At 60.8% G+C, this 16,105-nt stretch overlaps 2 protein-coding genes across 2 annotated transcripts; one reads left to right on the top strand and one right to left on the bottom strand.

The window, feature by feature from the left end:
- Nucleotides 1-1,452: 1,452 nt before the first annotated feature.
- Nucleotides 1,453-4,445, top strand: PSMA7 (proteasome subunit alpha 7; the record flags this gene model as incomplete). Its single annotated transcript, XM_029917989.1, has 6 exons — nt 1,453-1,588; nt 2,030-2,154; nt 2,779-2,901; nt 3,305-3,424; nt 3,838-3,900; nt 4,228-4,445. Coding segments are annotated over 6 exons (660 nt in total), but the record flags the coding sequence as incomplete, so codon positions are not given.
- Nucleotides 4,446-5,888: 1,443 nt separating this feature from the next.
- On the bottom strand, nt 5,889-15,942 carry LSM14B (LSM family member 14B). The gene is made up of 10 exons (XM_029916455.1): nt 15,817-15,942; nt 14,552-14,715; nt 13,346-13,481; nt 12,440-12,556; nt 10,395-10,562; nt 10,113-10,190; nt 9,795-9,956; nt 9,372-9,522; nt 7,668-7,853; nt 5,889-7,083 (listed from the first exon to the last, which is right to left on the bottom strand). The coding sequence occupies exons 1-9, from the start codon at nt 15,899-15,901 to the stop codon at nt 7,682-7,684; spliced, it is 1,233 nt and encodes a 410-aa protein (XP_029772315.1). The 5' UTR covers nt 15,902-15,942; the 3' UTR covers nt 5,889-7,083; nt 7,668-7,681.
- Nucleotides 15,943-16,105: the final 163 nt, after the last annotated feature.

The following is a 16,105-nucleotide window of genomic DNA, read 5'->3' as shown; positions in this document are numbered from 1 at the left end:
CCCCCCCCCCCCCCGGGGACACCAGTGGTCCTGGAGGCCCAGGTGGGCTTCAGGAACAAAGGGAAGCGGGCTGTCCGCGTCATTGGTGCCACCAGGAGCCCTTCACCGGGTCGGGCAGCGTGGCGGTCATTCTGCCGCCGTCTGAGTGCAGACCTGTCGTTCCGACCACCGCTTGGGACACCTGTGCGTGTGCCTACTGGCCAAACTGCTGGATGGTTTTTCTCTTCCCTCCTACTGCCTCGGGGCTTCGCTCGGGAGAGAAAAAGGACGCTCGGCTTTGAGCGGTGAAGTGTTTTCATTTCCTGAAGCTCTTCCGAAGTTCAGGTCCAGAATCCATCTTGTGGCCCGACTTAGGTTAAAGGGCACTGGGAGAGGAGCAGCCCCCCAGTGCTCCCTCAGGCCAGCCAGGTGGCCTTGCTTAATCCTCCCAGCGCCTCTGGGCCTCGCCGCCTTTCCCAGGGGAACTTGGAGGGTCACTAAGACGACATGAAGGAGCCTTGAAATCAGAAACACTGCAGACCACTGCTTCTCAACCGCGGGGGGGGGGCGGGACCTGGAATTTTGCCCCCAAAGAGGGCATTTGGCAATGGGGCAGATCTCTTTCTTTGTGAAGTACCACTGGCCAACGTGTAGGGGTAGGGGTGGGCAGGGCTGCCCAATGCCTGCAGGGCTGTGGCCGAGAGATCTGCTCTGGGCTGAGACCTAGGAGTGTCGTCCCATTTCCGTCTCCTCCTACCCTGCTGGGGTTGGGGGTCGACTGGCCCGTGGAGGAGTTTTCTGTTTGCAATACCCCCTTCTCCCCTCTGCGGGTCTGCTGTACGCAGAGGGCAGCTGATTGTGGGGAATCCTTGCTGAGTTGTCCTGCGGAGAGCAAATCAGGCCTTGCCCACAGCTGGGCACAGGCAGGGCACAGAGCAGGAGAGGGGGGTGGGCTTGTGGTGGTGTTTCAGTGTTTTCTTAGTCAGAGAGAGAGGGAGCATGTGTGTGTGTGTGGGGGTGTTTTATTTTGAGAGGGAGGAAGTGCAGGGCAAGGACAGACTCCCAGGCAGAGCCCGACGCAGGGCTCAGTCTCTCAAACCACTGGGAGATCGTGACCTGAGCGGAAACCAAGAGGTGGACACTTAGAACTGACTCAGCCCCCCGGGTGGTCTTGAAGGTCAGGATCTCAGGCTTCAAAGCCTTGGTGTCTCTGATCCTCCGAGTTGAAGTAATACACACGTGACCTGACAGCTACCGTGCGGGGATTCCGACTTCGCATCCGGGTGCTCGGTACACAGGAGTGGGCGCCCAGGCCATGAGCCCGGGCTGGCTCTGCCAGAAACGGGTCAATACCGGAGATCTGCAGAGCGTGGGGCCCACCCCCAGGGTGCCCACAGGACCCCGTTACCGTCTGCTCCGGGCCCTGTGCCTGACGGCAGAAACCTGTCGCGTTCTTACGCGCCGCGTTGATTTTTATCGAAGGTTGGCGTCCGAGGGAAGGACATCGTTGTTCTGGGCGTGGAGAAGAAGTCGGTGGCCAGACTGCAGGATGAGAGAACCGTGCGCAAGATCTGTGCGCTGGACGACAACGTCTGCATGGCATTCGCAGGTGCGTGGGGCCGGCAGGCCTCCCGAGTTGCTGAACTGAAACCACTTAAGGAGCTGGTCTGGGCCTCTGCCGGCTTGACCACGCTTCCGGGGGGGGGGGGGCGCTCTGTGCCGGGGCTGGTGCTCGTGACTGGGTCACAGCTACGGTCTCCAGGCAGGCCCCTGCTGGGGGGCGTGCTGTGTGCCCTGGGCGCTCTGCCTCCGGGCAGGTTCGTTCTAGCAAGATTTTAACTCCTGTAAACTAAACTAGGGGTTGAAGTGCCTCGTCAGAGATCTCTGTCCACAGCCAGACAGTGATCGCTCCAGCGTCCACCACCCAGCTGAGCCGAGAACTGGGTCTCAGAGGACCGGCTGGAGCAGAACTGCTGTGTGGTCACGTGCCCCGCACGACCTGGATCGGAGCCGAGGAGGCGTGGCTCAGGCAGTCTCTCTGCTGTTGCAGGGCTCACCGCGGACGCGAGGATAGTCATCAACAGGGCCCGGGTGGAGTGCCAGAGCCACCGGCTGACCGTGGAGGACCCGGTCACCGTGGAGTACATCACCCGCTACATCGCCAGTCTGAAGCAGGTGTGCGTCCCCCGCTTGCGGCCCAGCCCTGGTCACGCAGCAGCCACTGCTGTGTCCCACCAGAAGTCCGTGTGCCCTGTGTGTACTGCTTTGCACGGTCACTGCAGGGGATCACAAAACTGCTCTAAATCCACACACAGTCCCGGCCTTTATGCAAGTGTAACCTGCTGTGGCTTGTCAGCTTTGGTGGCATTGTTCCCATTTAGTGGCGTGGGGACATTCCGAGAGTGTGTTTCTGGAGGAACAGGATAGTCTGTGTCCAGACATCCTGAATGGATGGTTACCGAGCCTCTGGGAGGAGATGAAAGCCACCCCGACCGCCTGGCGAAGCGCTGGTCGTTTCAAAGTCAGGCCGCAGGAAGCACGTGTGTTGTCAGCGGTGCTGGGGGGTGTGCTCTGCGAGGCAGGTCAGTCACAGGCCGGTCTCGAACGTCTTTCTGAGCAAAACCGCACGAAGGAAGGCGGACCGATGAGCACTCCGGATTTGAACTGCGGATAACCTGCGTGTCTCCATCCCTACAGCGAAGCCTCAGTCGTCGGGAACGTCGTGTGCGCGAGACCTGGGGTGGGTCCCGAGGGGCCTTTTGTGCGGAGGTGACATTAACACGTTCCTTTTCCCGCCAGCGCTACACACAGAGCAACGGGCGCAGGCCGTTCGGCATCTCTGCCCTCATCGTGGGTTTCGACTTTGATGGCACCCCCAGACTCTATCAGACGGACCCCTCGGGGACATATCATGCCTGGAAGGTGAGGCCCTGACAAAACAGAGGGTCTTTGGGTGGTCTTGCCAGGACAGAGTCACAGAGGCCACTGGAAGGTACTGGATCTCCTGCAGGTGCGCGTGCACACACTCACTACCTGTATGTCCCATGACACTTCTGCTGCCATGGGAGCGAAGAGGTCAGCGGACGTTGCTGTTTGAGACCATGTCCGGGGATAGGGAGGCACGGGGGTGCGTGGCTCCAAGTACGGTCACCTACGTGTCTTTGAGTAACAAGTAACCCGGTAAGGATCAGCGCCAATTCCAAATAGGCCTCTGGGAAAGGAGTCCATAGGGCAGGGCTGTGGGCCAGGCTGTCTCCCTGACGCACAGCCGTGTCCTCGCCCTGGACTGCCGTGCCCGGCACTGTGGAACGTGTTTCTCTTTCAGGCCAATGCGATAGGCCGGGGCGCCAAGTCCGTGCGAGAGTTTCTGGAGAAGAATTACACTGACGAAGCCATCGAGACAGACGACCTGACCATTAAGTTGGTCATCAAGGCCCTCCTGGAAGTGCGTTTACATTTGAAAGCCGGTGCCTGGGCTGGGAGGCGGGGTGGGCAGCACAGAAGTGGGAGGCCGTGAGGGCGCTGGCGGTCATGCTGGGTGCTCGCCGGGTGCTCATGGGCTTGCTCGACCGGGCCCTGCTCTGGTGCCCCATCAGCTCCCTCGTGCAGCCGGGGCAGCAGGGCCAAGCAGTTGGTCCGGGAGCATGCATGGGTGTGGACTCTTCCACTCACAGTACACCTGCCAAGGCTGGGGGTTGTGGCCTTGGGCTTTGTCAGCACTTGGGAGATGCTGGCAGGTAAAGCCAAAGCAGCAGAGGGGTGGCCAGATGTGAGTCCAGCCGTCGGGGCTTCACGGTGGGGAGGGCTGGGGGTAGTGCCACGCAGGCAGGTGCCCGAGCTCCTTCTTTGCTTTCCAAGGTGGTTCAGTCTGGCGGCAAAAACATTGAGCTGGCTGTCATGAGACGCGACCAACCCCTCAAGGTAAATCATCGAGTTCCTTTGCTGTCCTTCGCTCTGGAGCATTCCCAGGGACGGGGCGGGGGGGCGCCTGTGCCGTAGGAGAGAGGCCCCTCCCCAGGCTCCCACAAACAGGCGGGAGAGCAGGCACTGCAGTGTGGCTCTCGGGGAGGCTGGCGCTCGCGTGTCTGCAGGCCTTCGTGGCTCTCACTGGTGTCACCAGGTCAGGCGCACACGGCCTAGTTGTCCTGTGGAAGCAGCTGTGCGGGGTGTGTGGCCAGAGCCCCAGAGCCGCCCTCCCCAGAGGGGGCACTGATGCCTTGGTGGCCAATCGCAACCTTTCTTTGGTAGATTTTAAATCCTGAAGAAATTGAGAAGTATGTTGCTGAAATTGAAAAAGAGAAAGAAGAAAATGAAAAGAAGAAACAAAAGAAAGCATCGTGATGATGAAATCTTGAATTGATTTTTAAATTCAAGTCATGGATTCTCAAAATGATACGTAGGCATTTCCATTCCATTCATCTACCATCCAAGGGTCCTGCAATAAACTTCCTGTTTGGTAACCTTTTCTTCAGAGCGAGTGTCTGGGGTGCAGTCAGGATGGCCCTGTACAGAGGGGGTCTGCGTGCTGTGTTCTTGTCGCCAAGCTGGTGGCAGGCCGGGTCCGCCTTGGTTTGGGAGTCCAGGCCACGCTAGGAGTGCACGCAGTGCGTGACGGCTGCCGTAGACAGAGACTTGCACAACAGATGGACGCAGGGACTCCCAGTAGTGGGGCTAGCGGAAGGGCCTCACTCCTTCCTGATGGACACGAGTCAGTTGGGTTTCAGTCAGAATCCAGCAGAGCAGCAGCCGTGTTCAGAACGAGTCGTTTCTGGTTTCTGTGGATCAAGTCTTCACACTTCTGTGCTCTCCCTGGAGATCCCGACACCGACGGTCCCCCACGCGTGCCTGCTCTCTCTCACACCAGACAGCCCTTCTTCCAGGTCCCAGGCGGCAGCAGCTTTGGCCCCGGGCCTAACCCCCTGTGCCCGGCGCCTTGCAGCTTCACAGGAGGCCCTGCCACCAGTCCCAGTGACAGAACCGCCCAGTGGCCCCCTGCCCCCCAGGCGATAGCACAGAGAGCTCTTTGAGCTGGTCACCCCTTCCAGCTGTGCCGTTGGGATCCCAGGGCTCCACTTTCCACCTGCGTCTCCAGCCTCTGGCTGGCTTCTTGCTGAGTGACACATGGGTATTCTATCTTCTAAAAAGAAGTAGAAACGCCCAAACATCTTAAGCTCAGCGTAAACTGTATAATTGTCAAGATAACAGTATAGAGTGTTAATAGCAAACCTAGTCACTGTGGTAAGCTATAACTTGACTACACTTAGATTCTCTAAAGGAAATACCTGCCTAGTGCGACACTGAGTCACCCACTTCATTTAGAATTCCTGTCCTGGCCACCTGCACCTGATGTGTACTTCTTAGCCAAGGATGTTAGCTGTCTCCCCCCAAAAAGGAAGGATACTGAGAACTTGTTGAAATTGTGAAAATGACCACAGGGCTGGGATGTTGCAGGCCAGCTCCCTGCGACCCGGGCCTGCTTGGGCCCGCCAGCCTTAGGCCGGCACTGAGGGAGTGGTGACCAGGCAGACGGGGTGTGCCTTTCAAAGTCCCCCAGTGACATGAAGCACTTGCAGTCCAAACAGCCACATCTGCTGTTCTGCATGGCGTGGGGGTCCAGCCCTGGCCCAGGCCGTGGGACACCAAGGACACGCGAGCTCTGGGCAGCCTGCAGGGGGCGGGGGGCTTTTACAACCAGCTAGTGTCCCATGTCTGGTGAGCAGAGTGGCTTGTTCTGGAAAGGTGGGCCACTGTCCACTCGGGCTGGCTCGTGCCCTGTGTGCTCTGACAGACCAGCCGGGTCAGTGTCACTTGGGACGCTGGACCGCTCCTGCCTCAGGGCAGGCACGGAAGCCGGGCTGGCACTCTGCCGGCACAGCCCCCAGAACGCTTTACTCTCAGAGCAGAGAAGAAAGTTTTCAAGGTTTGCATGTTTATTTATAATTACAATTTACATTACTCCAAGAGAGCGACCCGCTATGTTCTAAGCCTTAGCCATTAAGTCCTACAAAAATAAACCCAAGCTTTCCCAGTAACTGAATACGGAACTAAAACCTTTACAGCTATTTAAAGGGGTTTAGTTACCAAGGTGCTTAGGTTCAACACGATGCCCCGTCCCTCAGAAGGGCGCATGCTTCTGCTAAAGGTCTGACCCATTTACTCATGCAACAAATGTATATTCCCCACCCTCCCTCCACCCACCTGTAAAACAAAAACACAGAACTATATACAATCGAGAAGAAATATGTTCTCGGTCAACCGACCTTGCAAAAAAGACTGGCTCATTTCCAAGTGGATGAGACACTGAACAGTGGCCAGAGCCCAACGCTGACTGGCCTGGGTCAGGGGATGGCAGGGATAGAGCAGGAAGGGCAGGGACAACCACAGGGCTTTGGTCCCAAACCCTGATTCCTGTGGAAGCCAGGCTCTGAGCGACAGTTCCTCACTCATGTTCAAGACCCCTTTCTAAGCCTCTAGGACGCCCCCACCCCCCACCCCCACCCCACGACACCACCAGCCCTCAACCTTGACATCACAGCTCTGGATGGAAGGGTCGTCTGGTTTGCTTCTACAACATGATCCGTGGGACATCCCCATTATCCCTGCCCCAGGCCTGCCCACCCCCACACGCCCCCAGGCTGGCCTGTGCCTGGCTTCTGAGACCCCACCAGCGGCCCTGGGGTGCCACACCAGCAGCACCGGAGGCCAGTTGCATTATAAAGAGGCAACTGGCTGCCACATTTGCCAAATGAGATTTGGTTCCACTTTCAAAAAGTCAAAGCTGTCAGACAAAAAAAAGTCACGAAGTAAGGATCAAGCTTTTGCTCTAGAAACCTTTTTCCAAAATACCAAAACCTTAGTATTAGGCTGTGTGCAACTAAAGAGGAAAGACAGGCCAAGATACCTCAAAGAGGTTACCCACGAATACTTCCCCCAAACAAGTGGTTCTAACTCAGACCGTGTCCAAGTCCAATTAAGTCCAAAACGTAAGTAGTAGTACAGGGATTTTCCACACTCAGTAAACAAAGTGACCCCCGCCTCCCCGGTCAGGGCAGCGTCTTCCGGTAACGCGACACAGCTTCGTTTCCATGCTGCTCCCGCAGGCACCTGTGAGAAGGGACGGGACACCGTGTGAGTGCGTCCAGCATATCCCACCGGCCAGCGGCCGGCAGGAGCCAAGCACACGGCCTCCCTCCCGCCCAAATCAGGCCAGGCCTCCCCAGGCCCCCCCATCCCGGTCACAGCCAATGACGAAAATCCTCCATGCGCACCGGGCATGGGGAGCAAGCTCCAGGGCCCATGTACCTGGCTGGGGTGGGCCAGCCCTCAGCACCCCTGCAGCCCACTCCCCGCCCAGGCCCCGGGGCACACAGGTGGCCGGGACCTGGTCCATGCACACCTGGGCGTCCCTGTGGGCCGGGGAGGCCAGTTCGAGACAACTGTCCTTGCTGACCACTTGAGTAGCAAGCGCCCGGTGCCCCCACACCTGGACCCACACTTAGGGGGCCTGCCGTCCCTAAGAGCCATGCCCCCTCGCCCCCCGCAGTGATTCAGAAGGTCAAGGCCCTCCTCTTGCTGGAAGCCAGGGTTCACAGCTCCTGGGCCCCCAAGCCCTTCCCGAGGAGGGTGCCTACCTTGCAGTGCCCCGCCCCTCCCACCACAGGATCCAGAATCGCCCTTTCCTCACTCACCTGCGGCCACATCCTTACACCCTGCCGGTCCCAGCTCTGTGGGAAGTTGGGTTGCGGCGGGTCGTACCGTTGCCCCTGCCCCCTCGGAATCCACCCCTGAAGCTACGGCCGCGAAGGAACCTTCCCGATACACCAAAAGTCTCCGTGTTGAGCTTCCGCTCTTCAGCCCACGTAGTCCGCCTGGAACTGGAGCACAGACAGGTGCATGAGACCGACGCAGCGGGCACCTGCTCGCCACCTCTAGAGCCAGCCCAGGAGGAGGGCAGGTCGGGCAGGAGGAGCCAACAGAGGGGGCGACCCAGGCAGGACGCCCGCAGCCAGAGAGCCTGCCCAGCGGGTGCTCCCAGCACACTGCCCACCGGCTCTGCCGCTCACCGGAAGGGGCTGCCCAGCGTGAACTCTCCTGCCTTTATCAACTAAGGTGAGTGTGCGACACGAGGCGGCGCCCGTGCAGCTTCCGGGCTCAGAGTAGACCCCGGACCCACTCCAGAGGGATTCTACTGCGTGAGGAGGGGGCTGGGCCAGATGGGGCAGGGTCTCCAAGAACATGATGGTTACTGGGGACAGCAGGGCCATGGCGGTGACACTGCACACCACCCAGCACTCTTCGTGCGGAGCATGTGGCCAGCACCTGCCTTTGTGTCTCTGAGGAGGGCCCCCCACGTCTGCTTACAGGCACGGAGCTCCAGCTCCACTGCCCCCGCGGGCCTCGCTGCGAGCCCGCAGTTGCACCTTTCGCCACTGCCACCCTATTCTGGGACCCCAGGACTGCCACCAGCCCCTCCTGCCTGCGGCATTCTCAGCAGAGACGGCGGAGAGGTCAGCTGGCTCCGACCCGGACAGCTGCCCACGGCTCACGGCACACAAGCTGGCCGTCACTGTGACCCCCACTCGCACACGCCCCTCTTCGTCCCTGACCACCTCCAGCGAGTGGCAGATGCACGCCGCCCGCCTCGCCCCAGAGCCGCGTGCAGACGCTTCCCTTACCCACCGCCCTCATGCTCCCAGCACGCGGTGTGAGACTCACTTTACCCCTACCCGCTGTACCACTGCCCGGCCTCCTCCCCCCCAGGCCCGGACGGCAGAGCTCCCGGCCTGCGCCGTGTGGTGCCCTCGATGCCCGGCAGTGTCTGGCACTTGGTTCGCGGACCGAGTGGACACAGGTTTCCACAGCTGCCCATCCTGTACTGTCTGGCCTGCGTGAGGGGCAACGTCTCAGCACCGGCTCTGGGTCCCTGCTGAGCGCCCGGGGTCCCAGCCTCAAGCAGTCCGGTGAGAGAAGGTCCCGGATGGAACACGCAGGCCAGCTACTGGAAGCAGCAAGGGCCTCGGGCCACCAGGACCGGCTGCCAGGACACAGTTGTGTGTCACCGAACGACGTGATCACTCAGCCGGGGGCGCAGTGCTGAGCCCAGCCTCGGCGGACAAGAGAGCAGCGAAGCCAAGACGGAAGTCGAGGCTGGACCTTGGCCGGACCCTCAAGAGCCCGTGATGGCCAGGGGTCCCGCACTGCCACCTGCTGACGCCACTGGGACCGATGCATTCACACAGCAGAAACAGGAGTAGGAGCTTAGATTTATCCTGAACTTAGATGGGAGCTCGGTCTTCAAGAGAGCACGGAGTTCTGAGGCAGAGCAAGTGTCTTCCCGCCGGCGTACCCCGCCACGCCCGCCCAGAGCCCCGGCCCCGCGCCAGGCCCCTGACCTGGTCTTGAGCTCTGAGGAGATGTTGTCGAAGAAGGACTTGGACTTGTCATAGTAGCAGTTGGGCCCCAGGTGGTCCTCCTCCGCAGGAGCCTCGTCACTCTGGGTCACCACCGCCGGGTCCTTCTCATCCCCCTTCTCGGCTTTGTCGTCTGCACACAGAAGCAGAGCACACCGGGATGCTGGGAAGCCCACACAGCGCTCCCTCCGCCGGGCCTCGGAAGCGAGGGTGATGGTCTGTGTCAGAAGGGGCCCGCCCTCCCAGCCCACGTGGCCTGCTCCTCATCCCATGAGCAGCTTGCAGGCACCCCTCGACTCGTCCTCACCCAGGACTTCCTCAGATGGCCCCGCCCCACCCAGCTGCTCTGCACCTGCAGCTACAGACACTCCTGCTGGGGGAGGGCACGCTCTGCACGACAAACACCTTTAAAATTCAGTTTCTTTTTAAACTCTTTGTCCAGCTCCTCTCTGTTGAACTGGGCATTTGCACTCTCAAAATCAAAGTCGCCTTCAAACTTGATCGTGTTCTCTTTGACGTTAGTTGGGCGGTTCTGTCCTCTGGAGCGATTCCTCGTTCGTCTGTTCCCTGCAAGAAAGGAAAGCCGTGACCGGTGGGCCGCCAAGCTGACATCACTCCCCGGGAGGCGGATGACAAAGAGGGGACAAGACCAGGCAGAGGGGCGCGCAGAGCACAGCCGGGCGGCCCACGGCGCCCCAGAACTCAAGCTGCAGCAGCTGGTACCTGATCTCCTCCGCTGAGGCCTTCTGTTCTCGTCATTCACCTGCCCTTGACTTTGCACAGCTGCCGGCTGAGCTACATCTAAGGCGCAACAGAGAAGAGTAAGGCAAGCGCCTACCGAAGCAGAAACCCGCGGCGCAGGCCCTTTGAGAACCCAGCGTGGAGATGGGGGGCAGGGGTCGGGGCTCTCTAACTAAAAAGAAACAAGACAGACGAGGGAAGCCCCAGGAGGCAGGGCGCACTTGGAGGCCGAGGAGCGGACGGCAGAGCAGGAAGGGCAAGTACCGCTGGTGGACTTGCTGCCGGGCTGGGCCGGGCGCCCGTTCGGCTGCATCCCCACAGCGGCCTTGCCAGGTAACAGCTTTTTGGCGTTCAGGTTATCGACAGAACCAGTCTGGACGGCCTGCTCCACCATGGGGCTCTTGCCGACTGGGACGGATGGAAAACCAGCTCCTGAGATGGAAGGGAAGGAGGATTTCAGACCAGAGAGGAGAAAACCTCCCAGCCCTCTGGCCAGTCCCTCGGGGTGGCAGGCCAGGCAGGTGAAGGCGCCACCTCCAGGCTCTCCTGATCCCAGCGAAGCCCCCAGACCATCCCCTCCGTGACTAGCCAGGCGGCAACAAGGTCAGCGCACTGGGGCGCCCTGAGCCCCAGGATCCCCAAGCCAGGTAACCCCAAGGAGGCAAAAGCACCCTGCCGGAAACGAACACCTCCCAGGCGGTCTATAAACAGGTCCAAAAACCACACAGGCGCTAACCCCGCGGGGGCTCCGTGGTTCCGAGACGCCGGCAAACTCAGTCTGAGAATTTGTTTCGTTCCGGTCCACGCTGGACAAGAACCAACCCAGTCTGGGATCTTCTAGTAAATGGTCATTCTTTAAAGTTAAATTCTAGAATACGGTCGTTTCTGCTTGAGGTATAACAAAACCGAAAAGGATGATGTAATAAGACTCAACTACAGAACAGTAAGGTAGTCTTGAAAAGACAATGGCTCCCAGGCCGCCCTTGGTGGTGGGGCCGAGCCGGAGTCTGTCCCTATGACACTGCAGTCCCGGCCGTTGGTGGAGGTCCCAGCTCCCGAGGTGTCCTCTGAGGCAGGAAGGGGGAGAGGGCATGCCGCCCACACTGGGCTGTCCCCCTCCACCCCTTCCCATACAGTCCAAAGGGGGCATTGTGGGCTGGGCGGGGATAGAGAGCTTGGAGGCAGAAAACCGGAGCCCCGAGCATGGAGGTCACCATCAAGAGGGGAGTCCGTTACGGGTGAAGACTGGCTAGCTCAGCTCTGTCTCTCGTTTTTCACGTGGGCCAGAAACTACGGCAGTTACCGTGAAAAGTTCCTCACGACCAGCTCAAGCGAACTCCCAAGGCAAACTCGAAGGGCTCGTGTAGTGGCACACGCAGCGGAGCGCCCCCCCAGCATCCGCCTCGCCCGGCAAGGCCTCCCCGGGGCGCAGCCCGGCTGCCCCTGCCACACGCTAACTTGATGGGGCGAGACTCTGGCTCCTCCGTTCTCGATACAACCAAACCGTCCAAGTACTCCCTCCTAAGAGCAGCTTTACGCCGACCATCCAAAGCACAACCGTCTGCCGTGCGTTCTGATCGGGCAAACACGTGACTGCTTCTAAGTCAGGGATGCTGGCATCCACGCAGGAGCAGAAAGCCACTCCTGCAAACTAACAGACTGGCACGGCCGCTCCAGGCAGCGGAGAGGGCAGGGCACAGCGCGCACGTGAGCCTCGGACGGTCGGGCACATGAGCCTCAGCTCTCCAGGGAAATGAGAACACCGGGAAAGATCCAGAAGCCCCAACAGGCGAGACGGCCCAGCTGAGATGGGCAGTGCACCTGGGCACTAACAAGCCAGTCGCCAGGTGGAGGGAGTCTCCCAATTCCAAAGGGGCTTCGCACGAGAAAGACCCCCTGGATGGGTGACCAATGTGGCACATGGCCCCCAGGACAGCATGCGAGTTTCTCAGGGACGCTGCCCCGCGGTGTCCCCCAGTGATCTTGAACCCATTCCAGACCAGCTGAAACCCCAGGGAAAGGCTTTCTGTGGGAAGTTTCCCACGTTTGGTAGTCTCGGGCCAGGTCAACGCGGACCCGGGAGCCAGGGGGACTGGGAAAGCACTTGCTCTTTTCTGTCTGATCCCTCCTCTGAGACCACGCGAGCCCGTTAACATGTCACGACTACGTAGTGAACCAAACGGAAGCAGCTTAATTAACCCTCGGGCTTGGCAAATTATCTGCTGCAGCTCCTGTGGCTCTGGGCTCCGGGCGACCCCCTTGCTCTCAGGACGGCAAGACAGCACGCCTGCCTCCCCAGCCGCGGTTACCCTTGGAGGTGAGCTGCTGCGGCTCTGAGGACATGTCAAGCTCTGAGGCGGGCTGTGGAGACGGAGAAGAACTAGGGCTGGAAGCTGCGGCCGAGGCTGGAGGGCTCACCAGCTTCTCTAGAGGAAGACAGAGGAGAGAAGAGCAAAAGAGAGAGTACGCAAATAAGTAACGAGACACCGGTCCTGCATCCAACAAGCTCGGAGAGAGCCAGGCAACCTCTCCTGGGACACGCGGCTCACACAAACCTATTCTAGAAACCCTGTGAGCCACGCGGAGCAGCAGTCCCGGCGGCGTGACTTAAGAGTGGCCCAAAGCCGGCCCGCAGGGCCCGCTGCCCGCAGCCCCCTGCTGGGGTGCGAGCCCTCGGACGCTGAGTTTGAACACCTCGCGGAGCCACGTCCAGGGCCAGGCGGCCTGTCGTGCTACCCGTGCAGGAGACAGCCTCACTCCGGGGTCCATCCACCTCGGGGGGCGGGGGGGGGGGGGACCGAACTTCTGAACAAAGCACGGATAGTAAAGGGACTGCAACAGATGGGTGTTGATCTAACGTCTGCGCTCACGGGCTCACAAAGGTGCCAATCGTTAGTCGGAACCCATCGGTAATCACACAGACCAGTTGTTTCTTATTGAAGCAAACGGAGCGCAGTCCTTTCCACCCAGACCCAGGCTGACGTTTCAAGTGAATTTTGATTGGACTCCTCTGTCCCAAAACTCAGACGAGCTCCTTTACCCTCAAGCGAAGAGTTACTCAGCTTTCAAACCGGTTTGAGTTGCACTGGGTAAGGTGCTAAGTGTGGTAGGAGCAGGGAGCAGGACAGGACCAGAGCGTCCCCACTATCGGGGTCTGCGGCCCCGCCTGCCAGAGGTCCGAGCGCGAGGCGACCAGACGGAAACAGGGTACTCACCAAGGCCCAGGGAGGCGGCGTACTGCTGGCTCAGCAGGGAGCTGGCTGCCAGCTGGCTGTAGGACGGCATCCCTCGGAAGGGGCTGTAAGGCACGTGCGGCTGGAAGGAGGCGGCCGAGCCCGAGCCCAGGGAGGACTGAGCAACGAGACACACAGGTGAGAGCAGCGCAAGGCAGTCCGGCTCGCCTGCCTGTGTTCCGGAGGCTGGCGGCCGAGGGACAGGCTTCCAGGGCCATCTAGGGGAGCTCAGAGCTGCCTGCCCCACAGCTCGTGGCCAGCTCCGCCTGTCCGGGTAGCTCTGACCCGGATCACCACTATCTCAATGAGCCCCTCCGATGGCTCCCCGCCGGCCATCGTTCCCTAGTGCAGCCTCCGTAAGAGGATGGAGTTGCCGCTTTCGATCTGGCCCTGCCCCCGACACGCAGCCCCCAGACGTGCAGCGTCTCCAGTCCCCACACCCTCAAGGAAACTGCTGCCTGTTGCTCCCCAAAGACCTCTTTGTCCCCCAGGGCCTGACTCAGGTACTTGCTTCTTCTGAAGTCTCGGTAATCTCCCTCCAAACTTTCCGTAGATCTGGCCCGGGGCTTCTCCGTGTGTCCCCGGAGGTTACCTCCCACCCCCTCGCAAGCTCCTACCTTCCAGGGAGCGGGTTCAGCCTCCCGCAGTATGAGCCTCAGAGGAGCCAACGAATATTCAAATTTGCAAGTCAAGGAAATACTAAGCCAGGCTCCCTGGGAATCCCGAGCCACTTCTGCCCTAACGCGGGAGGCACGTGTACGGCGTAAGAACTGCCGATTCCGTGTCCCACAGGCTGGGATTTAAAATCCGGACAACATCAGGAAAGCAAGTCCTGTGGTCCCGACCTGACAGTAGGGACAAAAGTGATCCCCCAGCCTCCAAAAGACGACTAGAAACACCACCCCCTTCTCCTTCTCTCTCTCTCTCTCTCTCTCTCTCTCTCTCTCTCTCTCACACACACACACACACACACACACACACACACCCCACTCTACGGCGCACGGCCCCACACGCTGAGGCTAAGACCTTCCTCGGGAGCTGCAACAGCCTGCACACAAGGTAAACCACTTTCCATTAAAAGGCTGTTCCTCGAGCTAAGCGCTCCCGCCAGACCCCGGACACCAAGCTCCACTTGGAAGGCGGCACCTCCCGGAGAGCGCGCCCACGGGGGCAGGGCGACACGCTTACTTGCACGATGGCGGGGTCCTGAGGGAGCGTGTGCTGGGCTTTCGGAGGCTCGCACACGGTGATGTCTTTGATGTCACTGCCCCGGAAGATGATGTACTCGTAGATCTCCTCGCGCGGCGGTGCCGGCCTGTCTGTGGGACGGTCTTCGGTCCCGAAAGACCTCACTTGGGAGTGGAGAGGAAGAAGGCTGAGGCTGTCGTCCTCGGCCAAGGGCATCCAGTCCGTGCCCCTGCACGGCAGCCCTCGGGCACTCTGTGCCCTGCACCCCGCCTGCGGTCCACTTCTCAACAGCTACTCTGCCCCCCAGTTTCCAGCACCTTGTGCCTATGCGACCCCGGCTGGCAACGCTCCAGTAGGTTCTGGGTCCCAGCGACAAGTTACCAACATCTGAGGCCCACAGGGCCCTGAAGTGGACGGTTCTCAGGTGTGAGCACGGGAGGGCCAGCACCCCCCAGCCAACCGTCCACTTTGCAGAGCAACCGTCTACACCCAACTTCCCAGATTAAACAGCCCACCAGCTGCTTTCTGCCCGAAACCGCACTGCTCAGTTACCCTGGGAGTTCGCTGTGTTGGGAGAGAAGCCTGCAGGCTGTTGCTCGCACCTTCCCACTCCCTCCCCCGAAGAGACTCTCACTGAAATGATGGGAGGTGCCGGCCCGGGCCTGGACCGACACCACCGCCAGCCTGGCCCTGCCCGAAGGCCTAGTTGGGCTCCGGATCCTTCCCGGCAGGGCTCCGGGTTTCTCCGGAACGCTCCTCCTTCAGGCTCCGGGGCAGCGCTGAGCCTGAAGCCGCCTCTCCCTAACCTGAGCACGACTCCTGCTAAGGATCAGAGGCTCTGGGCCTCAGTTTCTCCAACGGGGACGGCATATGCCAGACACGCTCGAGTGCCAAGGGCATTCGTCCCCAGAACCGCGCAACGCCAGATCCTCGCCGGGACTTGAGCACCAGGCTTCACAGATGCGCCCTGAAGCCCGCAGGGAAGCCGGGACCTGACCCGCACATGCCTGGCGACCCCCACCAGATACACCGGGCGCCTGCGCCCGCCAATGCTCTCCGAGGGGCGAGGGGAGGCCGCCAGCCATCTTCCCCCGGAGCAAGAAGACAAAGAAACTTCAGAGCCGCCTCCTCCTGCCTCTGCGAGCCGGGAAGCGACTCCGGACTCCCCTGGAGCCACGCTGCAGCCTCCTTCCGGCAAGTGTCCCCGGGGCCTCCAGGGAAGGGCCGGCCACGAACGGGGAAAGCCACGGAGCGGGAGTCCGCACCAGGGCAGGCGAGCGCGGCGAGCGGGGCACCGAGCAGCCGGCCGACGCCGCTCTCCTGGCAGGAGGCTCCGTTAGGACGTGGCATTTGCTCGGGCTCAAGGCCCCAGATGCTTAATAGGTTCCAGAAGGGCTCGCAGAAGTCGCGTTCCGGGGAGGCCCCGGGGAGCCTCCGGCCCCACGCCCCGCCCCTCCTCCGCAGGGACCGGGATCTCGGCGCCCCCGCCCCCTCCGCACAGCCCGGCGGCACCGGCCCGCCACCTGCCGAGGTGGGCTGCTCGGAGGAGAGGGG

This window comes from Suricata suricatta, chromosome 12 (assembly GCF_006229205.1).
Source record: "Suricata suricatta isolate VVHF042 chromosome 12, meerkat_22Aug2017_6uvM2_HiC, whole genome shotgun sequence".
Lineage (NCBI taxonomy): Eukaryota > Metazoa > Chordata > Mammalia > Carnivora > Herpestidae > Suricata > Suricata suricatta.
This window is presented reverse-complemented; position numbering and strand designations above follow the sequence as displayed.

What these genes read in the sequence shown, in the direction of transcription:
- LSM14B (XM_029916455.1), bottom strand. Translation starts at nt 15,901, where the DNA reads ATGCCACGTCCTAACGGAGCCTCCTGCCAGGAGAGCGGCGTCGGCCGG. An exon ending in AGGACCCCGCCATCGTGCAA is followed by an intron (nt 13,482 to 14,551) that starts GTAAGCGTGTCG and finishes CTCGTTGCTCAG; the next exon opens with TCCTCCCTGGGCTCGGGCTC. An exon ending in AAAGAAACTGAATTTTAAAG is followed by an intron (nt 9,523 to 9,794) that starts GTGTTTGTCGTG and finishes TTCTGTGTGCAG; the next exon opens with ACGACAAAGCCGAGAAGGGG.